Source organism: Microcaecilia unicolor, chromosome 9, assembly GCF_901765095.1.
Source record: "Microcaecilia unicolor chromosome 9, aMicUni1.1, whole genome shotgun sequence".
NCBI lineage: Eukaryota > Metazoa > Chordata > Amphibia > Gymnophiona > Siphonopidae > Microcaecilia > Microcaecilia unicolor.
Genome location: NC_044039.1, coordinates 108,381,554 through 108,408,173, shown reverse-complemented (window position 1 = coordinate 108,408,173; position 26,620 = coordinate 108,381,554). Strand labels below are relative to the sequence as shown.

The 26,620-nt window shown below is 44.0% G+C and overlaps 1 protein-coding gene across 2 annotated transcripts in view; it reads right to left on the bottom strand.

Annotated features, from left to right (window-relative positions):
* The window catches only part of RALGAPA1 (Ral GTPase activating protein catalytic alpha subunit 1), an 882,008-nt gene extending 856,817 nt beyond the window's left edge, over window positions 1-25,191 (bottom strand). For both annotated transcript variants that reach the window (XM_030214290.1, XM_030214291.1), the window contains exon 1: window positions 24,818-25,191. In XM_030214290.1, the coding sequence (XP_030070150.1) occupies window positions 24,818-24,923 (106 nt within the window). In that variant the 5' untranslated portion in view covers window positions 24,924-25,191. The remainder of the gene's footprint in view (window positions 1-24,817) is intronic.
* Between the last annotated feature and the right edge of the window lie 1,429 nt (window positions 25,192-26,620).

Genomic DNA, 26,620 nt, shown 5'->3' with positions numbered 1-26,620 from the left:
TACGTTCCACATGGTATTCTTGACTAGCAGTATTCTATAAGTTGCAAGCATTTTTTTCTCTGTGTCATGTCCATGCTCCTCCCATATTTTAGCATATCTTGGGAATTTTTTTTTTTTGGGGGGGGGGGGGGGGGGGAATGTCAGTTAAAGCACCTTTCACACGCTTACATGTAGCAAGCACTAGGCATAAGTCTATATGCTGGGACAAGGCCATAGTTAGCACTATTTCCATAAAGGATATCAGTTTCCCCCTTTCTTATGGATTTGCCATTCTTCTTCCTTCCTGCATGTCAATGACTTTCAAAGCCCTTTGGATTCTCCACCGTCTTCAAATAAACCAGCTAAGGGCCCTCTCCTCTAATGCTTAATTCGTGTTGACACTCCCTTCTCACTACTCTTTGCTTTGCTAGTGATTCCACCTTTGTTTTCTCTGCTCTGCTGGTTTGGAGAAGACAGAAGCAAAGCGCCTTTGAGTTTGCAAGGAAGTTGCCAGATACTGTCCTGGAGTCTCCCTGCCGTCCGTGTCTCAAAGCGGAAGCTGTCAGGGCTATTTTTCACAAGCTTCTCATCCTTCAAGAACTTGGCACAGTACCTCTGACAGATATAGGAACAGGGCGCTACTCTAGTTACTTCACAATTCCAAAAAAGGAAGGGTCCTTTAGATCCCTTAGTTCTCAGGGTAGGCAACTGAGCTCTCAAGTTCTCCTATTTTCTTACAGAAAATCTTCATTCCATCGTAGTCATTCGGCATTCAGAGGAGTTTCCAGTCTTCCAGTCCCAATTCATCCATTTCATAAGCGGTTTCTGCTCTTTGAAGTCTTGTGCAAGCTTATCTGTCTCGAGATTTGTTTCGGTCTCGCTACAGTTCCTCAACCTTTCTCCAACTTCATGGTAGTAGTAGCTGCAGCTCTCAAGTTGGAGGGTATACTAGTTCACCTTTACCTGGATGATTGGTTGGTCATCGCTAAGTCACTTCTGAAGAGACTGCAAGGTATATCTCCATTCACCCAGTTTTTTCTTCTGTCCTTGGTTAAGTAGTAAACCCTGTTGAGAGTCGATGTGGAGCCCTCGTAGTACTTCTTTACCTTCATCTCACCAGGGGAAGGCCACTGGATGCTCCACAGTGGTTACAACGGATGCCAGTCTGAAGGGCTGGGGAGCCCATTGTCTGGGACAATTTGCTCAAGGTCTCTGGGTTCCGGAGGAGGCAAACAGCTCCATCAATCTCTTACAGATGAGGACAATGTGCTTGGCGCTTCAAGCCTTTTGTCCACTCCTGGAAGGCAGGTCAGTCCGCATTATGTCTGAGAATGCCACGGCGGTAGCCTCTCTCAATCACCGAGGAACAAAAAGTCTTAAATTGGAACTAGAGGCCACTCTTCTTCTAAGCTGGGCAGAGAGTCATCTTCTAGACCTGTCAGTGATCCATGTGGCAGAGGTGGAAAACGTGCATGCGGACTTTCTCAGTTGCGCCACTCTGGATACCGGGGAGTGGACTCTAGGCAACGACATGTTCCACAGTCTCGTGAGTCACTGGGGGCTCCCGTCAGTGGATCTGTTCGCCTCAGAGGCCAACGCAAAAGTGCCGGCCTAATTCCATCGCCGAAGAGGACCCCGCAAGGCCCAGGGAATCGATGCGCTACTTAAACCGTGACTGGAGGGTCTCCTGTATGTGTTCCTGCCGTGGCCTCTTTTATGTCGTTTACCCAAAAGATAGTAGCTCACAGGGGTAGAGTGATTTTGATAGCCCCGGATTGGCCTCGCAGACCCTGGTATGCTGATCTTCGGAGTCTGTTGGGCGGTTCTCCTCTCAGGTTCGTGGTCTGGACTAGTTCTTCATCCAGACCCCGGTCGATTTTGTCTTACGACTTGGCTCTTGAGCAGGCAAGGTTAGCTAAGAGAGGTTTCTCGTGGGAGTCATTTCAGCCATGCTTAGGTCTAGGCATCGTTCCACTTCTCTTAATTATATCAGGACTTGGAGAGTTTTGGGAGCATGGTGTGGATAATTTCCCTTTTTCATGCCTCCATTGCTCAGATCATAGAGTTTTTGCAGCGGGGGCTCGAGAAAGGTTTGGAACTCTCCTCAGATCACGGCCTTGGCCAGATTCAGAGGTCGGGTTTGGGTAAGTCCCTGGCCTCCCACCCAGATGTAGTTTGTTTCTTGCGGGGAGCATGTCTCCTGCGCCCTCCCGTGCGGGTTGTTTTTCTCTGCTGTGGGACCTTAATTTCGTTCTTGCCATTTTGTCTCAGCCTCCCTTCGAACCTCTCGCATCCTGCTCTTTGAAAGTCTTCCTCTTCAGGTGGTTTCTTTTTCTGGTCGCTATAGCTTTGGCTAGGACAGTTTCGGTGTTACAGGCCCTTTCTTGTTGGTTTCTTGGAGTTTGCGAAGGACCAAGTGGTTTTGCAGCTGGTTCCCTCCTTCATTCCCAAGGTCTGGTCGCACTGTCCGATTTTGCACTCTGTCATTTTACCCATCCTGGAGTCTTCCTCAGGTTTGGATGAGCAGCACTGCCTCAGGTGTCTTGATGCTGAGGGCGCTCAAGTTCTATTTGAGGCTCACGGAGGGGTTTCGGCGGGCGGATCGCTTTTTTATCCTTATCGGAGGGTCGCGAAAAGGCCTAGCCGCTTCTAAGCCTACCATTTCTCACTGGCTCAAAGAGATGGTTGGTTCCGTTTACCTTTTGACACACAAACCAGCTCCTGTGGGAGTTAAGGCTCACTGTACCAGAAGTCAAGCCACTTCTTGGGCTGACCAGTGTTTGGTTCCACCGCTGGAGATCTGCAGGGCCGCTACTTGGGCCTCGTTGCACTCTTTTCTCCAAACTTTACAGGTTGGCTGTGTAGAGTCATCAGGATACAGCGTTTGGGGCATGGGTGCTAAGAGCTGGGTTGCTGGGATCCCACCCATGACTTCACTATTCTGTTACTTCCCATCAGTCAATCAATGGGCCGGTCTGGACACTAAGGAAGGAGAAATTGGGCCTCACCTGCTAATTTGCTTTCCTTTAGTCCCTCCAGACCGGCCAAGATCCCTCCCGTACAGCAATTGGTTTGCTGTGGTTTGGGTATAGGTATGTTGTCTTTTCAGAGCAGAGCTGTATTGTTGGTCATACTTCTTTGTTACTGAAAAAAAAAAAAGCCGAAAGGTCGGCATTGGTTGCAACTTTTCATGCGTTCTGAGGATATGTCTTAGTGCCTATGGAATTAGGCATCTTATGCATGTTGCACAGGCTGCTCAGGTTCCCAGGTAATTTTATGGTAGTGATAGTATAATACAATGTACCAAAAACAAACAAAAACAGTCTGTGTAAGATAAAATGTTTGGCTTCATGTATTTTTGTAGAATTGACCCCTTTGCTTTTCTTATTGGAATAAACTTGGAAAAAATTATAAAGGTTGTTATAACTTGTGCAAGCAGAAACAAACAAGTAAAACTGAGTAAATGTTCAACATTTGCAAAGTGTCTCATACAATTCATAATTTTTGGATGTTTTGGGGGAGGGGGCACGAGGACTGTGACAGGTGTGTGTCTTTTCTTTAAGCGCTTTTCTGTAAGTCTCTCAAACACTGGAAGGGTAACCTTATCTAAAACTGTTGTCTTATATCAGGGGTTCTCAACCCAGTCCTAGGGACTCACCCAGCCAGTCACATTTTCAGGATATCCACTTGAGAAAAATTTTCATGCAGTACATCTCATGCATGTTCATTGTGGGTCCTGAAAACTTGACTGACTAGGTGGGTCCTGGGGATTGAATTGAGAACCACTGAAGTGGAGGAGTAGCCTAGTGGTTAGTGCAGAGGACTTTCATCCTGGGGAACTGGGTTTGATTCCCACTGCAGCACACTACATTAACTAAAAACTTATACCTGGTCCTTACTGTCAGTCTTGTAGAAACTGCTGCACTATAGTGGACCATGGTCTGAGGAACAACTATGGGCTGGGATTTCACTTGCAGATTAGAAGATCAGCTGGAGGGGGAAGGTAAAGATGGTAAAAGGCAAGTTTGGAGTGTGGAAAAGGGAGGACAGAGAGAAACTTTTCTACCTTGGACGTTTTAAAGTTTATGGGCCTGGTTTTGTAACAGGATACCTTTTAAGTCTATTTTAGAAAGGCACCTATGCAGTATGTAATTTCTACAGAAATGGCCTGGAACATAGTTCTGCCACCTCCTGAGGATAAGCAAGGATAGCAAGTCTCACATCATGGCTGCTAACATCACCACCAATGCCGAGAAGCCTATCCAGCTTAGAATACACTCAGACCTTTGAGATTCTCTTCACTTCCACCTGCCTGTGTTGCACAGGACCACCTTCGTCTGGACCTTGTCAAGACAGAGTTTTCCTTTAAAATTGCAGTTTTTGTAATTTTTTTTTGTTCTTGTGTCGTTGAGCTATCATGCGGTACTTTTTTTCCCCAATAGCGTTTTAGGTTTTTAAGCTGCTTTTACAAGTTTTTTTTTATTGTGGAAAAACTTTTTTTTTTATTAAATGTGCCTGCATTTGTTCCATTGCAGGACCTGTCAACTCAGGAAGCAGAAAAATTTTGCAGTGTTAACAAATTGTTGAAACAACATTTATTAGCACAGGCAGGTTTGTGAACTATACAGTAACTATCGAAGGACTCTTGATTGATTGTATTGCTGAGCTTGATCTTGTTTGTTTTTATACTAGTCATCGTTTTATATGTTTTATTATTATGTTCATTTGGACTCTCCTCTGGATAACAGCGGAATATGAATTGTAATAACATGAAATGAAGTACTCCACAAAACAGTATACATGTAATTTTCTATAACTATAGAACATTTCCTAAATTCCTACTTTATAGACACAAAACCTCTTATAATGAATAATCAGAGGTTGATCTCAAACAAGCTTTCACCTTATATCTACAGTATTATCAGACAGGCAAAAACAATGAAATTTACAAGGCTATTATGGCAAGATTAAAACAGCTGAAGCCTATGTGATGTTTTCCAAGTATCATATTTTTGAAAAGCGAGGGAACACATTGCAAGGACCAAAGAGGAGAATAACTTTACAAAATTCTACATCCTCAAGGGAAAACAAAACAGGACATTTTCTTGTAAGAGCTCTACCAACTTCTCTCAGATGTCAATTTTGTGTAACTTGCAACATTACCTTTAGTCTTATTTGAAATCCACTACAACCTTCCCCCCATGACAAAGTTGACACCAATATTCAAAAGCATGTATATGATCAGCAGTGGTGCCAGTCCCCAAGTATTTTTACAAGAAAAAAATCCTGGGGTCCAAACAGATAGTTTACACAGCCAACGTTAACTGGTCAAAAAGGGAGTGATGTCTGGTATGTTCTGTGAGCAGTACAATTTAACCCCCCTGATTACTAAAGCTTATCTCGAGTTATCTGCAGGAGGGCCCATTTTATTCCTATGGGCCCTGCTGCAGATAACTCGAGCTAAGCTTTAGTAAACAATCCCGTAAGTGGGGTAGCTACTAAGCTGCAATAACATTTGCAATTAATCACAGCCAGATCTACCATGTGAGTAGCTAACCTGCAGTACCTCAGTACCACAAGTTATTGACTCATGCAGTAAATTGAATTTTGTGTTGTGCAACCAGGAACATCATACAATCCTGACCATAGCAACACAGAGAGATCAAACTTGGGGCCCCACTATCTTTTAAAGGGGCTAGCGATTGAAGAAACAACCTCCTGACAGCTCCGCTTCAGCCTACCCCCAATCCCCTCCTTACATTCCTACTTTAGCCTACCCCCCCCCAAATCCCCTCCCCAAACACCCATGCTCAGGCCACCCATCCCCACCCCTCTATACTACCCTCTGCAACTATAAGGGGTATCTGTGGTGGCTAGTACATGGTAAAGGAGCACTCCCTTACAAGTGAGCTTGATCTCTAGTGGTAGTACTGCCAGGCTACCACTATGGGGATTTTGGCATAGAGTGGGAGCAGAAAACAACCATGGATCATTCCTACCCACCCACTAAGTGTGGAAAATGAATGGAAGATAGATTGCTTGCTCGGCCACTGGCCCTTTAAGAGAGACCCTAAGAGCACTGAGCCCCCAATAGCAGCCCAGCACTTCTTTGAAGATAGATAACACTGGTTTTATCTTTCCATGGTTAAAGCAGCTTGTGAGGTCAAATTCAAGCTCCATTTTTTTTACACTATAATGAGCTGCTCTGCATTTAATGTTAATTGGCAAAAAAGGTGTTATTCCCTTAATGCACTTGAGTCATTACCTCTCTAAAAGTCTAATATTCTGCTGCTAAAGATCTAGATGGGCTAAATAGACATTTCAAGTTATATCTATTTAGTCATATCAATTTACAAATACATATATTTATACCTAGCTATGCTACCGAAATGAGTAGCATCATTAAATATACATATGAGTTAAAACCATCTAAGAATCTAAGAGAGACATTTCAAATTATATGTTCTTCATGCGGCTGAGTACTGACCTCGTTATGGTTAACCATAAAATCTTTCTGCTGAAGTGAATCTTAACACTGTACTCCACATCAAGAAAGTTTCCAAACCAGCACAAATAACTCCTTACTAAAACTGGGAACATATTCTTTCCAAATCCCTTCAATCAGAGAAACCTTGTATCCAAAAGTAAATAATGGAAATGAACATGTCTGTGCACCTTCCTCCTTATGGATCTACTAGTAAAAAAGCCCCGTTTCTGATGCAAATGAAACGGGGGCTAGCAAAGTTTTCTTCTGTGTGCATGTGGGAGTGTGTGTGTCCCTGCCCTCTGCCCTCTCTCCCTTCCCCTGTGCTGTCTGTCCCCTCCCCCCTCGGAGTCGAGTCCTTCAGTGTTAAGTTTCCTGCTGTGTTTGTGTTACAGAGATAGTGAGGGCTTCTGCCCTCTCTCCCCTCCCCCCTCTGAGTCCTTCACTGTTACAGAGAGAGCGATTTGATTTCGTGCTTTGCTGTGTTTTCCTTCACTTTGTGTTACAGAGAGAGCGAGGGCGGGGCAGACACTCATGGGGAAACCGGATCTCTCTCCCCCTTCACACTTCCGGCTGGAGGCTTCATTTAGAACGTTGGTGGTGCCTTTTATATATAGAGATTATGCTTACATATTTTTTAAATTTTTTATTTGCTTAAATCTTTCCATGTTCCTGTTTAATGGGGAGAGGGAGTCATTTACTAACTGCGTGCACTATTGCTGCTGAACGCACATTATCTGCTGCAGGGTCCATTTACTCAACGGGTTCTGCACTGACAACAAATTGTGATGTCTCTGGGAAAAGGCAGCGGATCCAAAATATTGAGAATGGCCATGTCATGAATCCATAAGCAGTCTGAAAAAGTTACGAGTCTGAACTTCTGGAACTTTTAATTTTTTCACATAAAAAGGATAGAGTTTGGACTGTTACATTACAAATTGTTTGTTCTAACAGAATTAAAACCTCATTTTTTTGTTTCTGGTGACTGTCACCTTTTCCCAGAGATGGTCAAAATTCAGAAGGAATGGGATGGACCACTAAGAGAAAAATCTATAGAATTTTCATTTTAATCCAATTCTTATAAGCACTACAGTTGTTTAATATGAGAGATTCAGTACTGAAAACTTAAACACCCTTTTACTAAAGTGCAGTAACGTTTCACACTTACTATGCAGTTAAATGCCCAAATTACTATGCAATACGTACCAATATGTACCTTAACTGTTGGGCAGAAAGTTTGGATGTGTTTACTGCCTCCCATATGAAACAGTGAGTGTGCATTAAGTTACTGTGCACACTAACTACAACGTACAGGCCACGTGCATTCCCTGTACCATTAAAGTGTATGCAGTGAGCATGTGAATTAGCACACACTATGGCGCCAACCAAGGAGGTTGAAGAAAACAGGAGTCAAAATGAATCTATCTAATCCATTATATAAGAACATAAGAGTAGCCATATTGAGTCAGACCAATGGTCCATCTAGCCCAGTATCCTGTTTTCCAAGAGTGGCCAAGCCAGGTCACAAATACCTGGCAGAAACCCAAACCATGGCAACACTCCATACTACAAATCCCATGGAAAACAGTTGCTTCCCATGTCTGTCTCAATAGCAGACTATGGACATTTCCTTCAGGAATTTGTCCAAACTTTATTCAAACCCAGTATCACTAACCACTGTTACCACATCCTCCGACAAAGAGTTCCAGAGCACTACCAAGGCCTGAAGCTGACTCTACGAGCTGAAGTAACAGCCACCAAGAAAACGACCATCCAGGTCAAGTACTTCAGATGGCAGGACTTCAGTGGCTGAAAAGGAGCTTTCATCAGCTGGATGAGAACGACGTTGAGATCCCATGACACTGGTGGAGGTTTGACAGGGGGCTTTGTCAAAAGCAAACCTCTCATGAAGCAAACAACTAAACGCTGTCCAGGGATAGGCTTACTCTCTACACGATGATGATAAGCACTAATCGCACTAAGGTGAACTCTTACGGAGTTGGTCTTGAGACCAGACTCTGACAAATGTAGAAGGTATTCAAGCAGGGTCTGTGTAGTACAAGAAAGAGGAGCTAGGGCCTTGCTGTCACACCAGATGGCAAACCTCCTCGATTTGAAAAAGTAACACTTCTTCGTGGAATTTTTTCTGGAAGCAAGCAAAACTCAAGAGACACCCTCTTAAAGACTCAAGGAGGCGAATTCTAAGCTCTCAACATCCAGCCCGTGAGAGCCAGAGACTGGAGGTTGGGATGTAGAAGTGACCCCTCGTTCTGAGTGATGAGGTTTGAAAACAGTCCAATCTCCACAGTTCTTCAGAGGACAACTCCAGAAGAAGAGGGAACCAGATCTGACGCAGCCAGAAGGGTGTAATCAGGATCATGGTCCTGCAGTCTTGCTTGAGTTTCAGCAAAGTGTTCCCTACTAGAGGTATGGGAAGATACGCATACAGAAGGTCTGTTCCCCAATGAAGGAGAAAGGCATCTGACGCTAGTCTGTCGTAGGCCTGAAGCCTGGAACAGAACAGAGGGACCTTGTGATTGATCTGAGTGGCAAAAAGATCCACTGAGGGGGTGCCCCACGCTCGGAAGATCTTGCAGACAACGTCTATGTTCAGTGACCACTCTTGAAGTTGCATTATCCTGCTCAACCTGTTGGCCAGACTGTTGTTTACGCCTGCCAGATAAGTGGCTTGGAGAAACATGCCGTGATGGCAAGCCCAAAGCCACATCTGGTCGGCTTCCTGACACAGAGGGTGAGATCCAGTGCCCCCCAGCTTGTTGGTATAAAACATGGCAACCTCATTGTCCGTCTGAATTAAGATCACTTGGTTGGACAGCCGATCTCTGAAAGCCCTTAGAGCGTTCCAGATCGCTCTTAATTCCAGAAGGTTGATCTGCAGACCTCTTTCCCGAAAGGACCAGGCTCCCTGAGTGTGGAGCCCATCTACATGAGCTCCCCACCCCAGGAGAGATGCATCCATCGTCAGCACTTTTCGTGGCTGAGGAACTTGGAATGGTCGCCCCATGGTCAAATTGAATCGAATCGTCCACCACTGAACAGAACTCCGAAAGTCGGTGGACACTTGGATTACATCCTCTAGATCCCCTGCAGCTTGAAACCACTGGGAAGCTCTTGGGAAGATAAGCTCGAGCTGTCTGAGTGTTCAACAGGGCTCCAATGAATTCCAATTTTTGGACTGGGGTGAGATGGGACTTGGGATAATTTATGACGAACCCCAGTAGCTCTAGCACCCGAATAGTAATTCGCATGGACTCTAGAGCACCATCCTTTGAGGTGCTCTTCACCAGAGAATCTTCGAGATAAGGAAACACATGCACTCCCTGTCTGCATAGCGACGCTGCGACTACAGCTAGGCATTTGGTAAATACCCTGGGCGCAGACACCAGGCCAAAAGGCAGTACACGGTACTGAAAATGCTGTATTCCCAGCCGAAATCAAAGATACTTTCTGTGAGCTAGAAGTATCGAGATGTGTGTGTAAGCATCCTTTAAGTCCAGAGAGCATAGCCAATTGTATTCCTGAATCATGAGAAGAAGGGTGCCTAGGGAAACCATCCTGAACTTTTCTCTGACAAGAAATTTGTTCAGGGCTCTTATGTCTAGGATGGGACGCATCCCCCCGACTTCTTTTCCACAAGGAAGTACCTGGAATAGAATCCCAGCCCTTCTTGCCCTGGTGGAACGGGCTCGACCGCATTGGCGCTGAGAAGGGCGGAGAGTTCCTCTGCAAGTACCTGCTTGTGTTGGGAGCTGAAGGACTGAGCTTCCCAGTGGGCAATTTGGAGGTTTGGTTTCCAAATAGAGGGTGTATCCTGACCGGACTATTTGAAGAACCCACCGGTCGGAGGTTATCAGAGGCCACCTTTGGTGAAAAAATTTTAACCTCCCCCCCGACAGGCAGATCGCCCGGCACAGACACATTTATGGTGGCTATGCTGAACTGGAGCCAGTCAAAAGCCCGTCCCTTGCTTTTGCTGGGGAGCTGCAGTGGCATTAGGTGCATGCTGTTGACGAGAACGAGCACGCTAGGACTGAGCCTGGGCAGGCTGTCAAGAAGCATGAGTGTACCTACGCCTAGCATAGGAATAGGGAGCACTCCTCTTCCCTCCAAAAAACCTCCCAGATGAGGAGGTAGTAGCAGAAGACGCCCAGTGGGAGAGAGAATCCATAGCATCATTGTGCTTCTCAAGCTGATCAACCAGATCCTCTACTTTCTCACCAAAAAGGTTATCCCTCCGGCAAGGAACATCCGCCATCCGCTGCTGGACTGAATGATCCAGGTCAGAGACACGCAGCCATGAGAGTCTGCACATCACTATACCCTGGGCAGCGATCCTGGATGCTACATCAAAAGTGTCGAACATACTCCTGGCCAGGAATTATCAACACGCCTTCTGCTGCCTGACCACCTGGCGAAAAGGCTCGGCCTGCTCTGGAGGGAGTGCATCAACCAAGCTGGACAGTTGCCTCACCGAGTTCCGCAAGTGGATGCTCGTGAAGAGCTGGTATGTCTGAATTTTGGCAGCGAGCATAGTGGCCTGATACGCCATCCTACCAAAAGAGTCCAAGGTTCTAGATTCTATGCCTGGGGGCGCCGAGGTATAGTCCCTCGTACTCTTGGCTCTTTTGAGAGCGGAGTCCACCACCATGGAATTGTGAGGTAGCTGAGACCTCATCAATCTAGGTTCCCCGTGGATCTGATATTGGGATTCAGTCTTTTTCGGGATCACGGGATTAGACAGAAGGAACAACCAGTTTCGCATAAGAACTTCCTTGAGTATATTATGCAAAGGAGCCATTGCAGCCTCTCTGGGCAGAGAAGGATAATCCAGGACTTCGAGCATCTCAGCCCTGGGCTCATCCTCAACCTCCATAGGGAAGGGAATAGCCGCAACCATTTCCTAGACAAAGGAGGTGAAGAATAGACTCTCCGGTACAGAAAGTCTCCTTTCTAGTGGAGGGGAAGGTTCAGAAGGAATCCCATAGGGCTCGTCAGAAGAAAAGTACCTGGGATCCTCCTATTCCTCCCACGAACGCTCATCTTCAGAGCAGTCCGAAACTGAGCCTGCCTTGACGCCAAGGAACAACGTCCTCGATAGCGGTGCCAAGAAGTCGACACCCACTTGGACTCCGGTGAAGCGTCATCCACCGAATTCGAAGGGGAGTCGACCTGGGTGGCAGCAGACACCAATGCCGCAGCCGGCACCGAGGTCGGGGACCTCACCACAGGCAAAGGGCCAGATGCCACTGCAGCAGACGGTACGGAAGGAGCAAGCACCCCCGACACCGAAGCAGATTGGCACAGCAACCCTTCCAGAAGCTCTGGAAGCAGGGCCCTGATGCGCTCGTCAAGAGCCGCTGTCGGACAAGGCTGCGGGGTCAGTAAAGGAGCTGGTGGCAGAATATGTTGAGGCTCGGAAGCAGGTACCGGGCTGCTAGACCGACGCATCGGCACCTCCTGAATAGAGGGAGAGCAATCCTCTCGGTGCCAACGCTTCTTGGATGCCGAATCCCTCGACGCCCCTGAGCTCCCAGCACCGTGTGTTGAAGGAAAACGATGATGGTGCTTCTTAGCCTTCGCTCAACGCCCGTCATCGAGACTCCTCGGTACCAATAAGGAAGACGTGGAATCCTCAAGTCTCCTCAGGGCCAGGTCCGACGAAGGTCGGTCCCGGGGGGGCCTCCATAACAGGAGGCCTCGAGAAAGGTGGAGACCCACTCGATGCCTCACTGCTCCCAGCACGAGTTGGTCGTTCCGCAGCCATTACCTTCAATCCCGACGTCGATGTGTCCATCAATGTCGATGCCGCCGACCTCGGTACCAATGTCGAAGGACCGGACCGAGCCCCAAAAAGCTTCTCTCGTTGGGCTTCTCAAGACGCTTGGGTCCGTTTCTTCATGCGAAGACAGACTGCAAGCGGCTGGGCTATGGTCGGGCCCAAGGCACTGGACACACCAAGCGTGGGTATCGGTACACAAGATGGTCCGGTTACACCGAGTACAACGTTTGAAGCCGCTGGGTGTCTTCGATGACATGGAAGGAAAAACGGCTTCGCCGAAATTAAACGATGCAATCGTGACAAAAAAGGCACAAAAGGGGAAAAACCCGGCCACGTCCAAAAGAAAGAAAACTTAGAAAGTGGAAAAACTAAGAAAAATACCGGGTTTTTAGTTTGTTTGGTTTTTTTTTATTAAAGAATGAATAACGATAAAAGAAAAGAAGAAATATCAAAAGAATCATCAAGACTCTCTTCCTGGGCCAGCGAAGCAAACAGGGAAAAACCTCTTTACCTCACCGTGGACAAGAAAAACCTGAGTGGTAACGCTGACGCGACGGGTGGGAAGTCATCTGCGCATGCGCGGTTCACGCGGCAGAAGGCTCTGGCAAAACTTTTTTAATTTTGCTGTTTCCTGGGCCACCGTGGACACCGACCCACATGTGTGAACAAGCAGCCTGTTTGTCCTCGGAGAAAATAATTTTTTTTTTTTACTTGACAGTTTTGTAAAATTTGACAGCTTTTTAATTTATTTGAAAGCTTCCCATATGTACATATAAACACCATGACATAAAAACTGAATATCACTAAAACAGCTTCAACAATTATTGTAGATGGTTGAAAAAGCACTAATAAAGGCTGCATTTTATGCTCACTATTCCATACTGTTCTATACAACACAGGAGTACAAGGCCAAATTTCAGTGAGGATATCCTGTTTACTGATGGGTTCATCTTAACTGTTGTTATCTGCCTTGGGAAGCCTGGCAATATAAAGATTGGAAGTAAACTCCAATGGGGCACATGGAATCACATCTTCACCTCATCTCTTTTGTACAAATGGATTATTCTGTTTTGAGCATGTTTCAGGAGCAAGTGGATTTATAAGTCAAAATAAGAATAAATATTTTGTTTCATGCAGATCTCTTTTAATTAAACATAACTAAATGGGCTATAAGCCCCTAATGCGTTCCATTGGTTTTCTTATATTTTGTTGTTGTGATAACTTATACTGTGCCAAAACTGAAAACGTATCTCTATCTGGTCAATAATAAAAGGAGCTCATTGGGAACCATATCCACCCTAAAAGGTTGTTTTGTGGATGTACATGAGGAACTGTGATATTGAATAAATAAGCGAATTTCGTGTCTCTAGTCGTGCATCTAAAGTTTATATAATCCTTTCAAAAATCAAGTTGTTTAACTTATTAGTGGAATATAACCACAAAGACATGGTATGGTTGCATTTTCAATATGGTAATACTACAGCCCAGCTAAGGAACAGGTTATTTTGAGTTAGTCTTCACTGGACAAAACTTTTCCTTGTGCCATCACCATCCAGCTGGATAGGTAGTGTCTTAAAAGGTGGCAGATAAATTTTTTTTTTTTTACATTTATAATCACACATTATTCCAAGCAAAGTCAGGTTAATTGTGGCTAACATTTGAAAATACAGTGAGACAGAATAATAGAATTCAGTTATATCATGGGAGCAAATAGATGGATACGTCTGAAACATTTAACAAAGTTGTGATTAGCATATATAATCAACTGGGCATTTAAAAGTCTGTCCTTTAATGATGCTGCATGTTCAAAAATCATAGCCATAAGTATAGATATTATTCAAATATTACATGCATACACCAGAACAGACATCCATACACACAACTTCTTCTACAGAGTACATCCAAAACTTAAATTTTTATTTTCTCATTTCCATCTTCCAAAATTCCAGGCAGATGTACTCTGATCCTGAAAGGGAACTTTAAAACAATACAGGAATGTAAGACCTTTGAAGTAAAAATTAAATATTTTGACACCCACCAGACAGGACTTAAAAATCTGGGTTTTCTAGCCCATTACAAAGCATAAAATTGTATTGCTTTGTAAATTGTATTGCTCTCCTGTCTCCCTGACTCTAACCAATCCACCCCCATCCTGTTAGACTGTCACTGAAATGCTTTGATGTTTCACTCATATATACTGTCATCTACCAACATTTGCTTATTTCCGATCTGACGAAGGGCAACCTTCAAAAGCTAATCAAGAAATGTATTAAGTTATCCTATATAATAAAACTCACTCTCAACGTTCTGAGGACACTGATGTCAGTGTCACTACCTTTGGGCACTTCCTTCGGGTTCGAAGTGGTGAAGCCACCGAAATCAGTCTCTGGGCCCCGCCCTCGCGTCAAACGTGATGACAGAGGGCAGAGCAATGGCGTCACAGAGCGAGGACTGAGCAATGGTGTCAGTGGCTTCACGACTCAGGAGATGAAGGTGGCGTGCGTTGACGAGGTGCGGAGCAATGGCGTTCAGTGGCTTCACAACACCGAAGGGGTGGGGGGGGGGTTCGGGAGGAAAACCTTGCTACCGCCCGTTTCATTTGCTCCAGAAACGGGCATGTTTTACTAGTGTCCAATAAAAAAGGTATCTTATTTTCTTTTCCATGTTTTATTTTGTTTTATTTCTATTGATTACCTTTAAAAGTGGACTAACACAGCTACCACACCTCTCTACTTAAGGAAGAAGTACAAATCAGCAGGACCCAAAGCAGTCCAAAACAAGTAAAGTCAGAAACACAGTTCATACCTAATTGTTCCACCACCCTTAGGATTCACCTCTGGGTTTAAAAAGCAATACCATGGGCATTTAAGGTCTGGATAAATAAATTTAAACAAAGTTTAAAGCAAATGCCTTTAATATGCAACAATAATGAAACAGTGATGGAATATTCACATAGCAAGCAGGCTGAGCCAACAGATTTACTTTCCATTGAACATAATTATATATGCCACTGCGGACTGCACATTCACTGAGAGGGGAAAAGTCTCAATGTCAACGCGCTTATGTCCCAAAGTTTTTCTCGGGACCTTTAAAGCGTTCATGACTGTACGTAATCACTGAAACTCCAAACCACCTCGATGACCAAATAGGGTGGTACTGTAAAGCTTTTTACTTTTTTTTTTTTTTGTAACTTTATATCAACTTTTTTTCTTTTTTCAATACTTTTTCAAATTTTCAACGGTTAGAAATGCAGTCCTATTATTTGCATCACTCTTTACTGAAGGGCAAACACTTATCTGCATATTTTTCTATCTTCACCGGACCTCGACAGGTTCCTGAGCTTCGTCGAGGGATCTGGATTTGTTGCAGATCTGATTGAGCGAATTATAGTCCTTCCTAAACCGAGGCATGACCCAAGAATCCCTCAATCATACTGTCCGATCTCACATTTTAACTATGAGGTAAAATTACTTGCAAAAATTATGGCCATTCACCTGGCTTGTATCCTCCCTTGACTCCTCCACAACTCGCAGGTGGGATTTCTTAAGGGCCATTTGATAGCGAAGAATCTCTGGAAAATACTGGCTACCCTAGAATATCACCATAGAACAGACTTGCGATCACTACTTGTTAGTTTTGAAGCCGAGAAAGCTTTTGACCGGATCTACTGGGATTTTCTTTATGCAACCTTGGACAGATTTGTTTTAGATACCTGAATGGAAACGGGGTCCACTGGAATCCCGCAGAACCCACGGGATTCCTGTGGTGGCAGAGGTTCTGCGGGGTTCCCGTGAGGACGGAAGCAGTTCCTGCAGGGTTCCTGTGGTGACGGAAGCAGCTCCAGTGGGGTTCCTGTGGAAGTGGAAGCTGTACTTGCGTCAGCCTCTCATCTACCAAGTTCTTTGAGTGCTGTCTCCTCCTCCTTGTTTAACAGCGCAGATGCGGAAAATCTTCCGTTAAGGACATGGTAGAGACATACTGAAGGAATTCAAACAGGTGTGGCATGAACACAGAGGATCTCTAATTAGAAAATGGAAGTTCTAAAAAAAAAAAAAAAAAAAAACTAAACTTAAATGGCTGCATGTGTCCAGCTGTGATGAATTAGGGCTGATAATGGGCAGACTTGTATGGTCGGTCCAGTGGTGTGCTAGTAAATGTTTAGCAACAGGCTCTCTCCCTGTTCCACCTCTGCACCCCCCCCCCCCCAACAAAAAAAAAACTGCAGAGCTGGCTATACCCGGGGAGAGAGCGTGCTTTCAAACAATCCTTACATCCAAATTTACCTTCTTTTAATTAAAAAAAAAAAAGACCCTTTATCCTCCATCTTTTTTTTTTTTTTTTTTATAACTCTTGTTTATTAACATAAAGTTCAATAACAGGACACAAATCATAGAAACAGAAAAGTTACAAGTACAAAACTGTCCCGTCCTTTCTTATACAAGTACCGGGTTTTCAACATTTCTCCCCTCCCTCCCCCTCCCATTTCCACTCCACCCTCCTATTCCTCCATCTTTTAAGACACTGCCTACCTGCTGGATAGTGATGGCACAAGGAAAGCAAGTTTGGTCCAGTGAAGACTAACTCAAAATAACCTGGCTGTTCCTTAGATGGGCCCTAGTATTACCATATTGAAAATGCGACCATACCATGACTCTGCGGATATGCTCCACTAATAAGTTAAAAGATTAACTGGATTTATTGAAAGGATTATATAAACTTAGGATGCAGGACTAGGGACACACACATACAAGTATTTAGTCAATATCATAATTCTTCATGTACAGCCACAAAACAACCTTTTAGGGTGGATAGTGTTCACAATGAGCTCCTTTTATTATCGACCAGATAGAGATAAGAGTTTTCAGTTTTGTCACAGTATAATTTATCACAAGAACAAAATATAAGAAAACCAATGGCCCATTTATGTTTAAACAAAAGAAATCTGCATGAAACAAAATATTTATTTTTATTTTGACTAATAAAACCACTTGCCCCTGAAACATGTTCTAAACAGAATAATTAATTTGTGTATCTAAAAGGTAAACTTCTACAAAACAGATTAAGATCTGATTCCATGTGCCCCCATGAAAGGAGAGTTTAATTCTACTTCCATGTCAATATATTCCATCATCTTTATAAAACCAGGCTTCCCAAGGTAGATTACAACAGTTAAGATGAACCCATCAGGAAACAGGATATCCTCACTGAAATTTTGCCATCTGTATTGTATACAGACAGTATATATTTTTTTTAAGTGTCGAAAATTGAGCACAATATACAGAGTTTAAAATTGCTGTTTCTACCAGCTACAATAATTTTTTTAAGATGTTTTAGTGATATTCAATTATTTCATGATTCTACCAGCTACAATAATTTTTTTAAGATGTTTTAGTGATATTCAATTATTTCATGATATTTATATCATATGGGAAATTTCAAATAAATTAAAAAGCTGTCCAATAAGTAAAAAAAAAAAAAAAAAAGTTTGACCTCTACCTTTTAAGGCACTACTCCTATCCAATTGAAACAGCTTTAGACTTGTTACAGATGGACAAACAAAGAACGACAACGTGGATGCAGCATTGCAGCAGCTCATAGGTTTGCTTGCTTTGGTTTGAATGTTCACTAAAGGAGATGACAGCTATGCGGGGGAGTGAAAACAGAGATTAACCAAATTGGCTTCCTTGCTTACCATGGAGTAGATAGGCGGCTCATCACTTCAAACCTCCTTGGTCCCGACGGTGTCCTTTGCCTGCCACATCCTGCCTACGTGGAAACTGCAAGTTGAATCAGAGTAGGTGGGACGTGGCAGCAGAAGAACCCCGATGCCGGCATCCTGTCCTAACCACTGCCTGCAGGTACGGTAACGATCCAGTCCGGAGAACTGCGGCTGGGAGGCAGGGAGAAGGAGCGGATGTGAAAGGGAAGAAACTGAAAGGATAAAAAGTTCAACGCATGGGGCAGCGGGAACGGCAGCAGCAGGGGAGAGAGAGAGAGAGAGAGAATCAGGAACTCGGACGGTGCAAGTGTTTTGGGGGGGCAGGGGGTAATGCTCCTCCAAACCAATTTCCACTTGACTTGTCCTCCCCCAACAAACAGGCCCAGCAACAAGTCTGCTTCTTAAATTCTTACCAGCAGAGAGGATAATGTGCACTTCTGTCGCAACATCAGCCCAGCAGGGCTCTCCTCTGTCCTCTCTGGCAGCTGAAATCTCCGGACAGCAGCGGGGCAGCCAAGTTGAGCTTAGTGTTGGACGGTACAGCTCCACAACCAGCTGGGCTGTGATCAGGAGCGCTGCTGAGGTGAGCCGCGAGCAAACAAATGTTTTGCCTGCAGTGCAGCACGAGGAGGCAGGGCTGCCACACACCACGCATGCACCAATATCAGGTGACAGCTGGTGTGTTTGGGCATGCGTGCCTCCAGCCTCCCGCTGCAATTTGTGGGGGGAAAAAAAACCTTCAAGTCCCGGCTAACAGCACAACAACTGGCTCGCAAAATTGTTCAAAAATTAACAACCAGCTTCAAGCACACCACTGGGTCTGTCTCTCGTATATGGCAATCTGGTTTAAGATGGGCTGGAAAGGGCTTAGACAGCAACTTTAGTGGCTGGAACATGAGGACAGTGCTGGACAGACTTTTATGGTCTGTGTCCCGCAAATGAGATGAATAGGCTGGAGTGCGCTTCAACAGCAACTCCAGCAAATGGAACATAAGGATAGGGCCAGGCAAACTTCTATGGTCTATGTCCCAGAAACACAAAAGAAAGACCATAATCAAGTATATAATATCATGATCATTGTTGATTTAATCACGAATTGATGAGTGTGACCCATTGGGCAGACTAGATGGACCGTTCAGGTCTTTATCTGCCGTCACCTATTATTAATCCTCTCTGCTCCCAGGCAGATGCACAGACCTCAGCTCTGACTCAGGTACGAGCATCAGATGTCACCTGACCTACTGGCACATACATGTGGCGACATCTCAGCACACAGTACCAGTAAATCAGAGACAAATCTTACATGTGCACACCACAGTGTTCCAAGTTCCAACTGCAGTTCCTTCCTTGCCTGCAGTGCTGTAGCTCAAACCCAGAGAGAGACCAAGACAGCCAACCGGAATTTCTTTAATGTACCATTAAATTTTTGATGAAACAGGTGGGGACTGGTTAAATTCTTGTGGGGATGGGTGAGGACAAGTTAAATTCTTGCGGGGATGGGTGGGAATTGGTAAGATTCCAGTAGGGCCGAGTGGGGGCGGGTTAAATTTCTGTCATCGTGCAACTTTCTAATTTGTTTTTTTGGGTCGCTTTCTATCAACTGTTAAGCCAATGTACTCAGCACCTAAAGCCCAGTTAATGATGTGGAGTCATTGGATTTTTCTATTTTACGAGGAACAAAGCAGGGTTGCCCTTTATCGCCCCTTCTTTTCGTATGTTATAATACTGTACAGTACTCTCATGCTTCCATCCAGATATCCTTCATGAAGACCCACTGGCAAAATTTCTGGGGAGGGCACTGAAACACATGGCTACCCAACTTCTAAGCTTTTAGAACCTACAGATTCTAAGTACCCGAGACAGTATATAGGAAAAAAAAAAAGTAAACACTTCAGGAAAAAGAATTCCATTTGTAAATGGCTAACATAAAACTGGCATGGTAAATGACACGATATATAATTATGCTGAAATTTGAAACAGCTACACAGCATTCTCACCCCCCTAAAACTAAAAATCCCCCAATGTCCTCATTTGTAAAGCAGCAACCCTTTGAGCTGCTAGGTGACATAACACAGATAGTACCTGTGATACTATAGTACCTTCTGCTTTGACAATTTTAATACATTTGACCCCCATCAGTCACAAAAACCACTTAGACTCGCTGCATGGAGCAATAGTTTTTATTTCAATACTTCCAAACTCAAGTATCTAATGAGCACTAAATCATGTTAACGCATGTTATTTTACCAGAGGTCCCCCCCCCCCCTTTATGCAATGGGACCTACTTATTAACAACACACTAGCATGGTAGCACATTAGAACTCTAGCTTACGTTTGTGGATGAGCAGCTTTTATCAACAAAACTTATGTAAGAGACATTGTTTTCAAGATGTTTTACTACCACGCTCTTTAGGAGTGCCTTCAGAGGGGCTTACAGTCTAACAATAGAGATAGAAGAGGTACAGATATTGATAATAGAAAAGACATGGATAGTAAGGGGAGGAACTACAATAATAGATAGGACAGAAGGTGGGAAAGCAACATTCGGAGTACTGCAGATGTCTTCAGGACTCCATCTGGGAGCTCACTGGTAATAACAACAAGGATAATAAGGGAAAGCATCCAAAAAGAGGCGAGTTTCAGATCAAATTGGAGGGGGAGTGAGGTTGCACTATATGTTAAAGAGGGGATCAAGTTAAAAAAAAAAAAAAAAAAACCCTAACCATTCTACATGAAACAGCAGCATGAAATCCTTATGGGTGGAAATTCCATGTGGGCAAGGAAGGAGTATACTGGCAGGGCTGTATTACCATCCACCAAGACAGAATAAACAAACAGACAGATGAAGAAATGTTTACAGAAAGAAGGAAAGTTGACAAACTGGACAACAGTGTAATAATGGATGATTTCAATTATCACAACATTGACTGGATAACTGTTACATCAAGGAGCGCAAGGGAAGTAAAACTCCTAGTCAAAATAATTATCTTCAATAAACCCTACATTGGTCAATCCTACTCATTCACATCACTTAAAGTTCACATTTTCACACTTGTGAACCACATCAACATGACTTTCATTCAAAGCAATACATGTTGTGCTTTAGTCCTAAAGGCAAACAATCTGGAACCTTACAGCTTGCCCCATCTGTCTTCAAATATCTGCTATGAAATCAACAACCTCAAGAAGGAATTAGCTGCAATTAAGGAAGCATCCAGAATTACTCAATTCACAGCCAATTTACCACCACCACTGCCACAGAGATTAAAACAGATGAACAGATAGGTCACAGTAGGCTCTGGCAGATTACAACCTGTGACAGAGGCATTCACCCTCCCAACCATTGCCCTTATATCATTCCTTTGCTACACTAGAGTATTAAGATGCTCAGAAAAGTGCTGATGGAACCACACACAAAGAATTTAACACAATCTAAAAGACATCTCCAAAACAATGACAGATCAGGGCAAAGCAGAAAATTCTTACTGAGACTCCATTATCAAAGGCATTAACTTAGGAACACAGTTCTAAGGACTCAACCTAATGAAGTGCCTTCCAGGATCCTCAGCTACCAGAAGTACTGACCAAATACTGAACTTGATCCAATAGGAGAGTAAAGATTCTAATACTGATGTTGTAATCTACCTGGGGACAAATGACCTGGCCAACAATAATACGTTTAGAGCACAGAGAGCGTTCAGCATTCCATAAGCTTGGGGAGGGACTAAAGTCTTTGGTTTGCACTGAAGTTTTTTCTGAAGTTATTCCTATATGTGGGAAGGGAGAAGAAGAGAGGCTACATAAAACTGAGAAATTCAATAGTGGCTCAAAGTTTGGTATAAGGAAGGTGGTTTTACATACATATGAGGATGGGGCAGTACATGGCAAAATCAGGGGCTGTACTGTAGTGATTGGCTCCATCTTTTGGTGACGGGAAAAAGGATCCTTGGGGAGAAATTTGGGCAGTATGTTTCTAGACATTTAAACTAGAGGGTGGGGGTGACACAAGGAAACACAGGCATTCAGAATGTCACCCCTACAAAACAAACTGATGGCAGAGGGAAAGTCATGTAAACAAATAAAACTATCCTAACTCAATTAGCACATGGAAAGGAATAAAATGCTCACAGTCTAAGTAGAGGTTCAAGATCTGCAAGCACTGATGTTTGTGGAACATTTGGATATTGTTGCTATTACAGAGACATGGATCAATGACTTCCGTGAATGGGATGCGACCAAACCGGGCTATAATCTTTTTAGAAGGGATAGGGAGGGCCGAAAGAGTGGCTTTGTATGTGAAAAACAATATCAAAGTGGCTGAAATACAGGGTATCTGGGAAAGCAAGAAGCTGTATGGATCGTCCTGGAAACAGAAGAAGGAACCTGAATCCACACGGGTATTATCTACAAACCTCCAGCACAAATAGAGAAACCAGACAAGGACCTGATAACTATTCAAAAGCTTGGTATGAAAGGGGAGGTGCTATTGTTGGGAGATTTCAGCTTGCCTGATGTGGATTGTCCGAAGTAGAGAGATCATGGATGCCTGTCAAAGTGCCTTGCTCAAACAACTGGTGATGGAACCCATGAGGGAAGGGTCGATGTAGGATTTAGAACTCACAAATGGTGGAAGTGTTTCTAATGTCCATGTAGGTGCCCACCTAGGTAATGTGATCACCACACAATAGTTTCATGTAAGAGCAAAAGCGGAGTGTGGACGCACAAAACTCAAAGTACTGGATTTTGGTAAATTGGGGGAATACTTGAAGAAGGAGCAGGGGTAGGAAATGGAGACGCAGAAGTGCAATGGTCCATGTTTAAAACTGCTATAAATATGGCAACCGATCTTTACACAAAGAAAGTAAACAAAAACATGAGAAACAGGAAGCCTATATGGTTTTCCAAACAAGTGCCTGAAAAACAAGGGCAAGAGACGCTCCAGAAATACAAAAACAACTCAATGAGAAAATCACAGAAAAGATTACCAGATTAAGCTCAAAGAAACAAAGAGGGAAATATGGCTAGTGAAAGCACAGGCAGAAGAGAAATAGCTAAGGGGTAAAGAGACATGGTAAGACCTTTTTTAGATATATTGGGAAAAGAAGAAAAATAGGAATGGAATTGCAAGACTGAAAGATACCTATAATAGCTATGTGGAAAGTGACGAGGATAAAGTGAACATGCTAAACAAATACTTCTTTTTGGTGTTCACGGAAGAACATCCTTGAGAAGGACTGAGGTCCGTGGCAGTAGGTATATCTGGGAATGGAGTGCATATTGCAATGCTCACCATTCATGGAAGAAAGTGTTTATAAATGGGTTGAAAATCTGAAATTTGTCAAAGCTATGGGGCCGGATGAGATACCTCCCAGGTTACTGAGGGAGTTCAGAGAAGTCCTGGTAGGACCTCTTAAGGATTTAATAGATCTTTAGAGATGGGAGAGGTACCGAGGAATTGGAGACAAGCTGATGTGGTCCCTCTTCACAAAAGTGGAGACAGGGAAGAAATGGGAAACTACAGGCTGGTTAGCCTCACACTGGTGGTAGGAAGAATAATGGAATTGCTGATAAAGGATAGTGGACTTTCTAGAACCCAACAGGTTATAAGATCTGAGACAACATGGCTTAACCAAAGGAAAATCTTGACAAATTAATCTGATTTACTTCTTTGACTGGGTAACCAATGAACTGGATGAAGGACATGCCCTAGATGTAATCTACTTTGATTTCAGCAAAGCCTTTGATATAGTCCCTCATAGAAGACTCATGAATAAGCTGAGAGGGCTGAACTTAGGACCCAAAGTGGTGAACTGGACTGGAAACTGGTTGACCAACAGGCAGCGGAGGGTGGTGGAAAATGGAATCCACTCGGAGGAAAGGAAGGTGAGTGGAGTGTCTCAGGGGTCTGTGCTGGGGCTGATTCTGTTTAATATATTTCTGTGAGACACTGCTAAGAAGGAACAGTTTGCCTTTTTTGCGGATGACACGAAAATAACCAACAGAGTGGATACACTGGAGGAAGTAGAAACCATCACTATACAAACCTTGTATTTGCTATCAACCGACTGGGCAAATGCCTTGACGGTACTATATACGCCACATTGAGCCTGCAAATAGGTGGGAAAATGTGGGATACAAATGCAACAAATAAAAATAAGTTAGTTAAGTATTTAACTTCCTCCTCTAACCATTAAGGTTTAAATGGAACTTAACTTCAAAGCACACTTTACTTTGGACTCAATGCATAATTTTAACTATTGTATGTAATGCATCTCAAAGGTAAAATAATAAGAGAATGTGGAAATAAAACAAACTGCATTATTAAAAACGTAAAAGCGCGTAGTGAAAATCTGCCTAACGTCAGCCCCTAGTCTAGACAAAGTTCTTCCAAAATAACCCTATCAGTTTGACCTATGCCCGACCAAAACAGAAGAGCCTCCAGTCTGTGCTGCTTTCACAAAACAGATTCTTTTCAAACAAGTACAAACTCAAGCAGGAAAGCTTTGGGACTTGCGTTTCGAAATCGCAGCACCAAACACTTTCACAGGTCCAACTGCTGGGGGGAGGGGGAATGCTTCATTACGAGTAATATTCCCAGTCTTCCTCACCCTGCACTGTAAGGCATATTTGAGTAATTTGCTAAAAAAATAAAACAAACATGTTATTGCTAAACTACTTTATGAGGGCTTCCCTTTGTTGCATAGCTCCGGGTCTTTTTTTTTTTTTTACCATTACCTCCACTCTCCCAGATTTTTAACAATAGCTGACAGGTTTGCACACCACATGCCAAATTCGCCTTCATCCCAAATTCTAGGGAGATGAAGCTCCCCCTCACCTATGACAATCCGGAGATGTTTGAGGCGGGTCAGGACATCCTTCTTGGTATCCAGCACTTTCTGCGTTGATTTCTTGACATCTCCATGAGTTTTTTTAGAGAACATTCCGCTCCCGGACGCTTCCCCCCCGCCCCCCAACTTGCGGCTCCTGAGTTGGGTTTCCTCAGCTAGTTCTGCTTCATATCCGGAGGCGCGGGGGAGAAAAGAGAGACATTCGTGCACCTTACATAGTAGGCGAAAGAAGGGCCGCACTGACCTCCCCTCTCTGTAAGTCAAATGAAACGGGAACCAAGCAGCACTTCCAGGTTACTGAAACTGCTACTGCAGCAATGCAAAGAGGAGGCTCTCATCAGACACCTCAAACATGGCGGACTACTCCTAGTCTCTAGGCAAAACAAACCAATGGAGCGCAGAGCTACTGAACTGCAGGGCAGCTGCGCCGGCCCGCCCACTGACCCCGGCCGCCGGAGCGGGAGGAGACGCGACGTCGGCCCCTCGCTAGCCTTTCAGTCTGGGGGAGGAGCCAAAGTCGCCGCAAAGTTCCTGCCAACTAAGGCTGGCTGGGTTGCTTCTTGCTTCTTCCCAGTTCCGTTACCCCGGTGCTGTCTCGGGGCGGGTCGATGTGTGACTTAGTCCCATTCGAACTACAGAAATAAAAATAAAATAAAAGGGGAAACGTTTTTACTGGACTAAATACATTTATGTTACTAGATTTCCGGGGAGTATAGCTCCATGCACACTGGACTATTACCTTATATTCTGTTATGCGTTTTGTTTTTCGTTCTACACCTTTCTTTCTACACTTCTTGAAAATAAAACTTCTCATAGCCTACCTCTGCGCCGAATTCATTTCCTGAGAGCCCACAGGAAATAGGGGGGTGAGAAGTTGCTCTACATAAGCTTTGCTGTCTGCCCTCTGGCAATTAAGGTCGGGAGGGGGAGGAAGAAAGGAAGATGCGCTGCTGTACACCCCCCCCCCCCCTCCCCATAAGTACATAAGTATTGCCATACTGAAAAAGACCAAAGGTCCATCAAACCCAGCATCCTATTTCCAACAGTGGCCAATCCAGATCACAAATACCTGGCAAGATCTCAAAAAAGTACAAAACATTTTATACTGCTTATCCCAGTGCATTTTCCCCAAGTCCATTTAATAACGGTCTATGGACTTTTCCTTTAGGAAGCTGTCCAAACCTTTTTTAAACTCCGCTAAGCTAACCGCCATTACCACATTCTCTGGCAACGAATTCCAGAGTTTAATTACATGTTGAGTGAAGAAAACGTTTCTCCGATTCGTTTTAAATTTACTACATTGTAGCTTCATCGCATGCCCTTAGTCCTAGTATTTTTGGAAAGTGTGAACACACTCATTATTTTATAGACCTCTATCATATCTCCCCTCAGCCGCCTTTTCTCCAAGCTGAAGAGCCCTAGCCGCTTTAGCCTTTCCTCATAGGGAAGTTGTCCCATCCCCTTTATCATTTTCGTCGCCTTTCTCTGCACCTTTTCTAATTCCACTATATCTTTTTTTGAGATACAGCGACCAGAATCGACAATATTCGAGGTGCGGTCACACCATGGAGCGATACAAAGGAATTATAACATCCTCATTTTTGTTTTCCATTCCTTTCCTAATAATACCGAACATTCTATTTGCTATCTTAGCCGCAGCAGCACACTGAGCAGAAGGTTTCAACGTATCATCAACGACGACACCTAGATCCCTTTTTGGTTCATGACTCCTAACGTGGAACCTTGCATGATGTAGCTATAATTTGGGTTCCTCTTTCCCACATGCATCA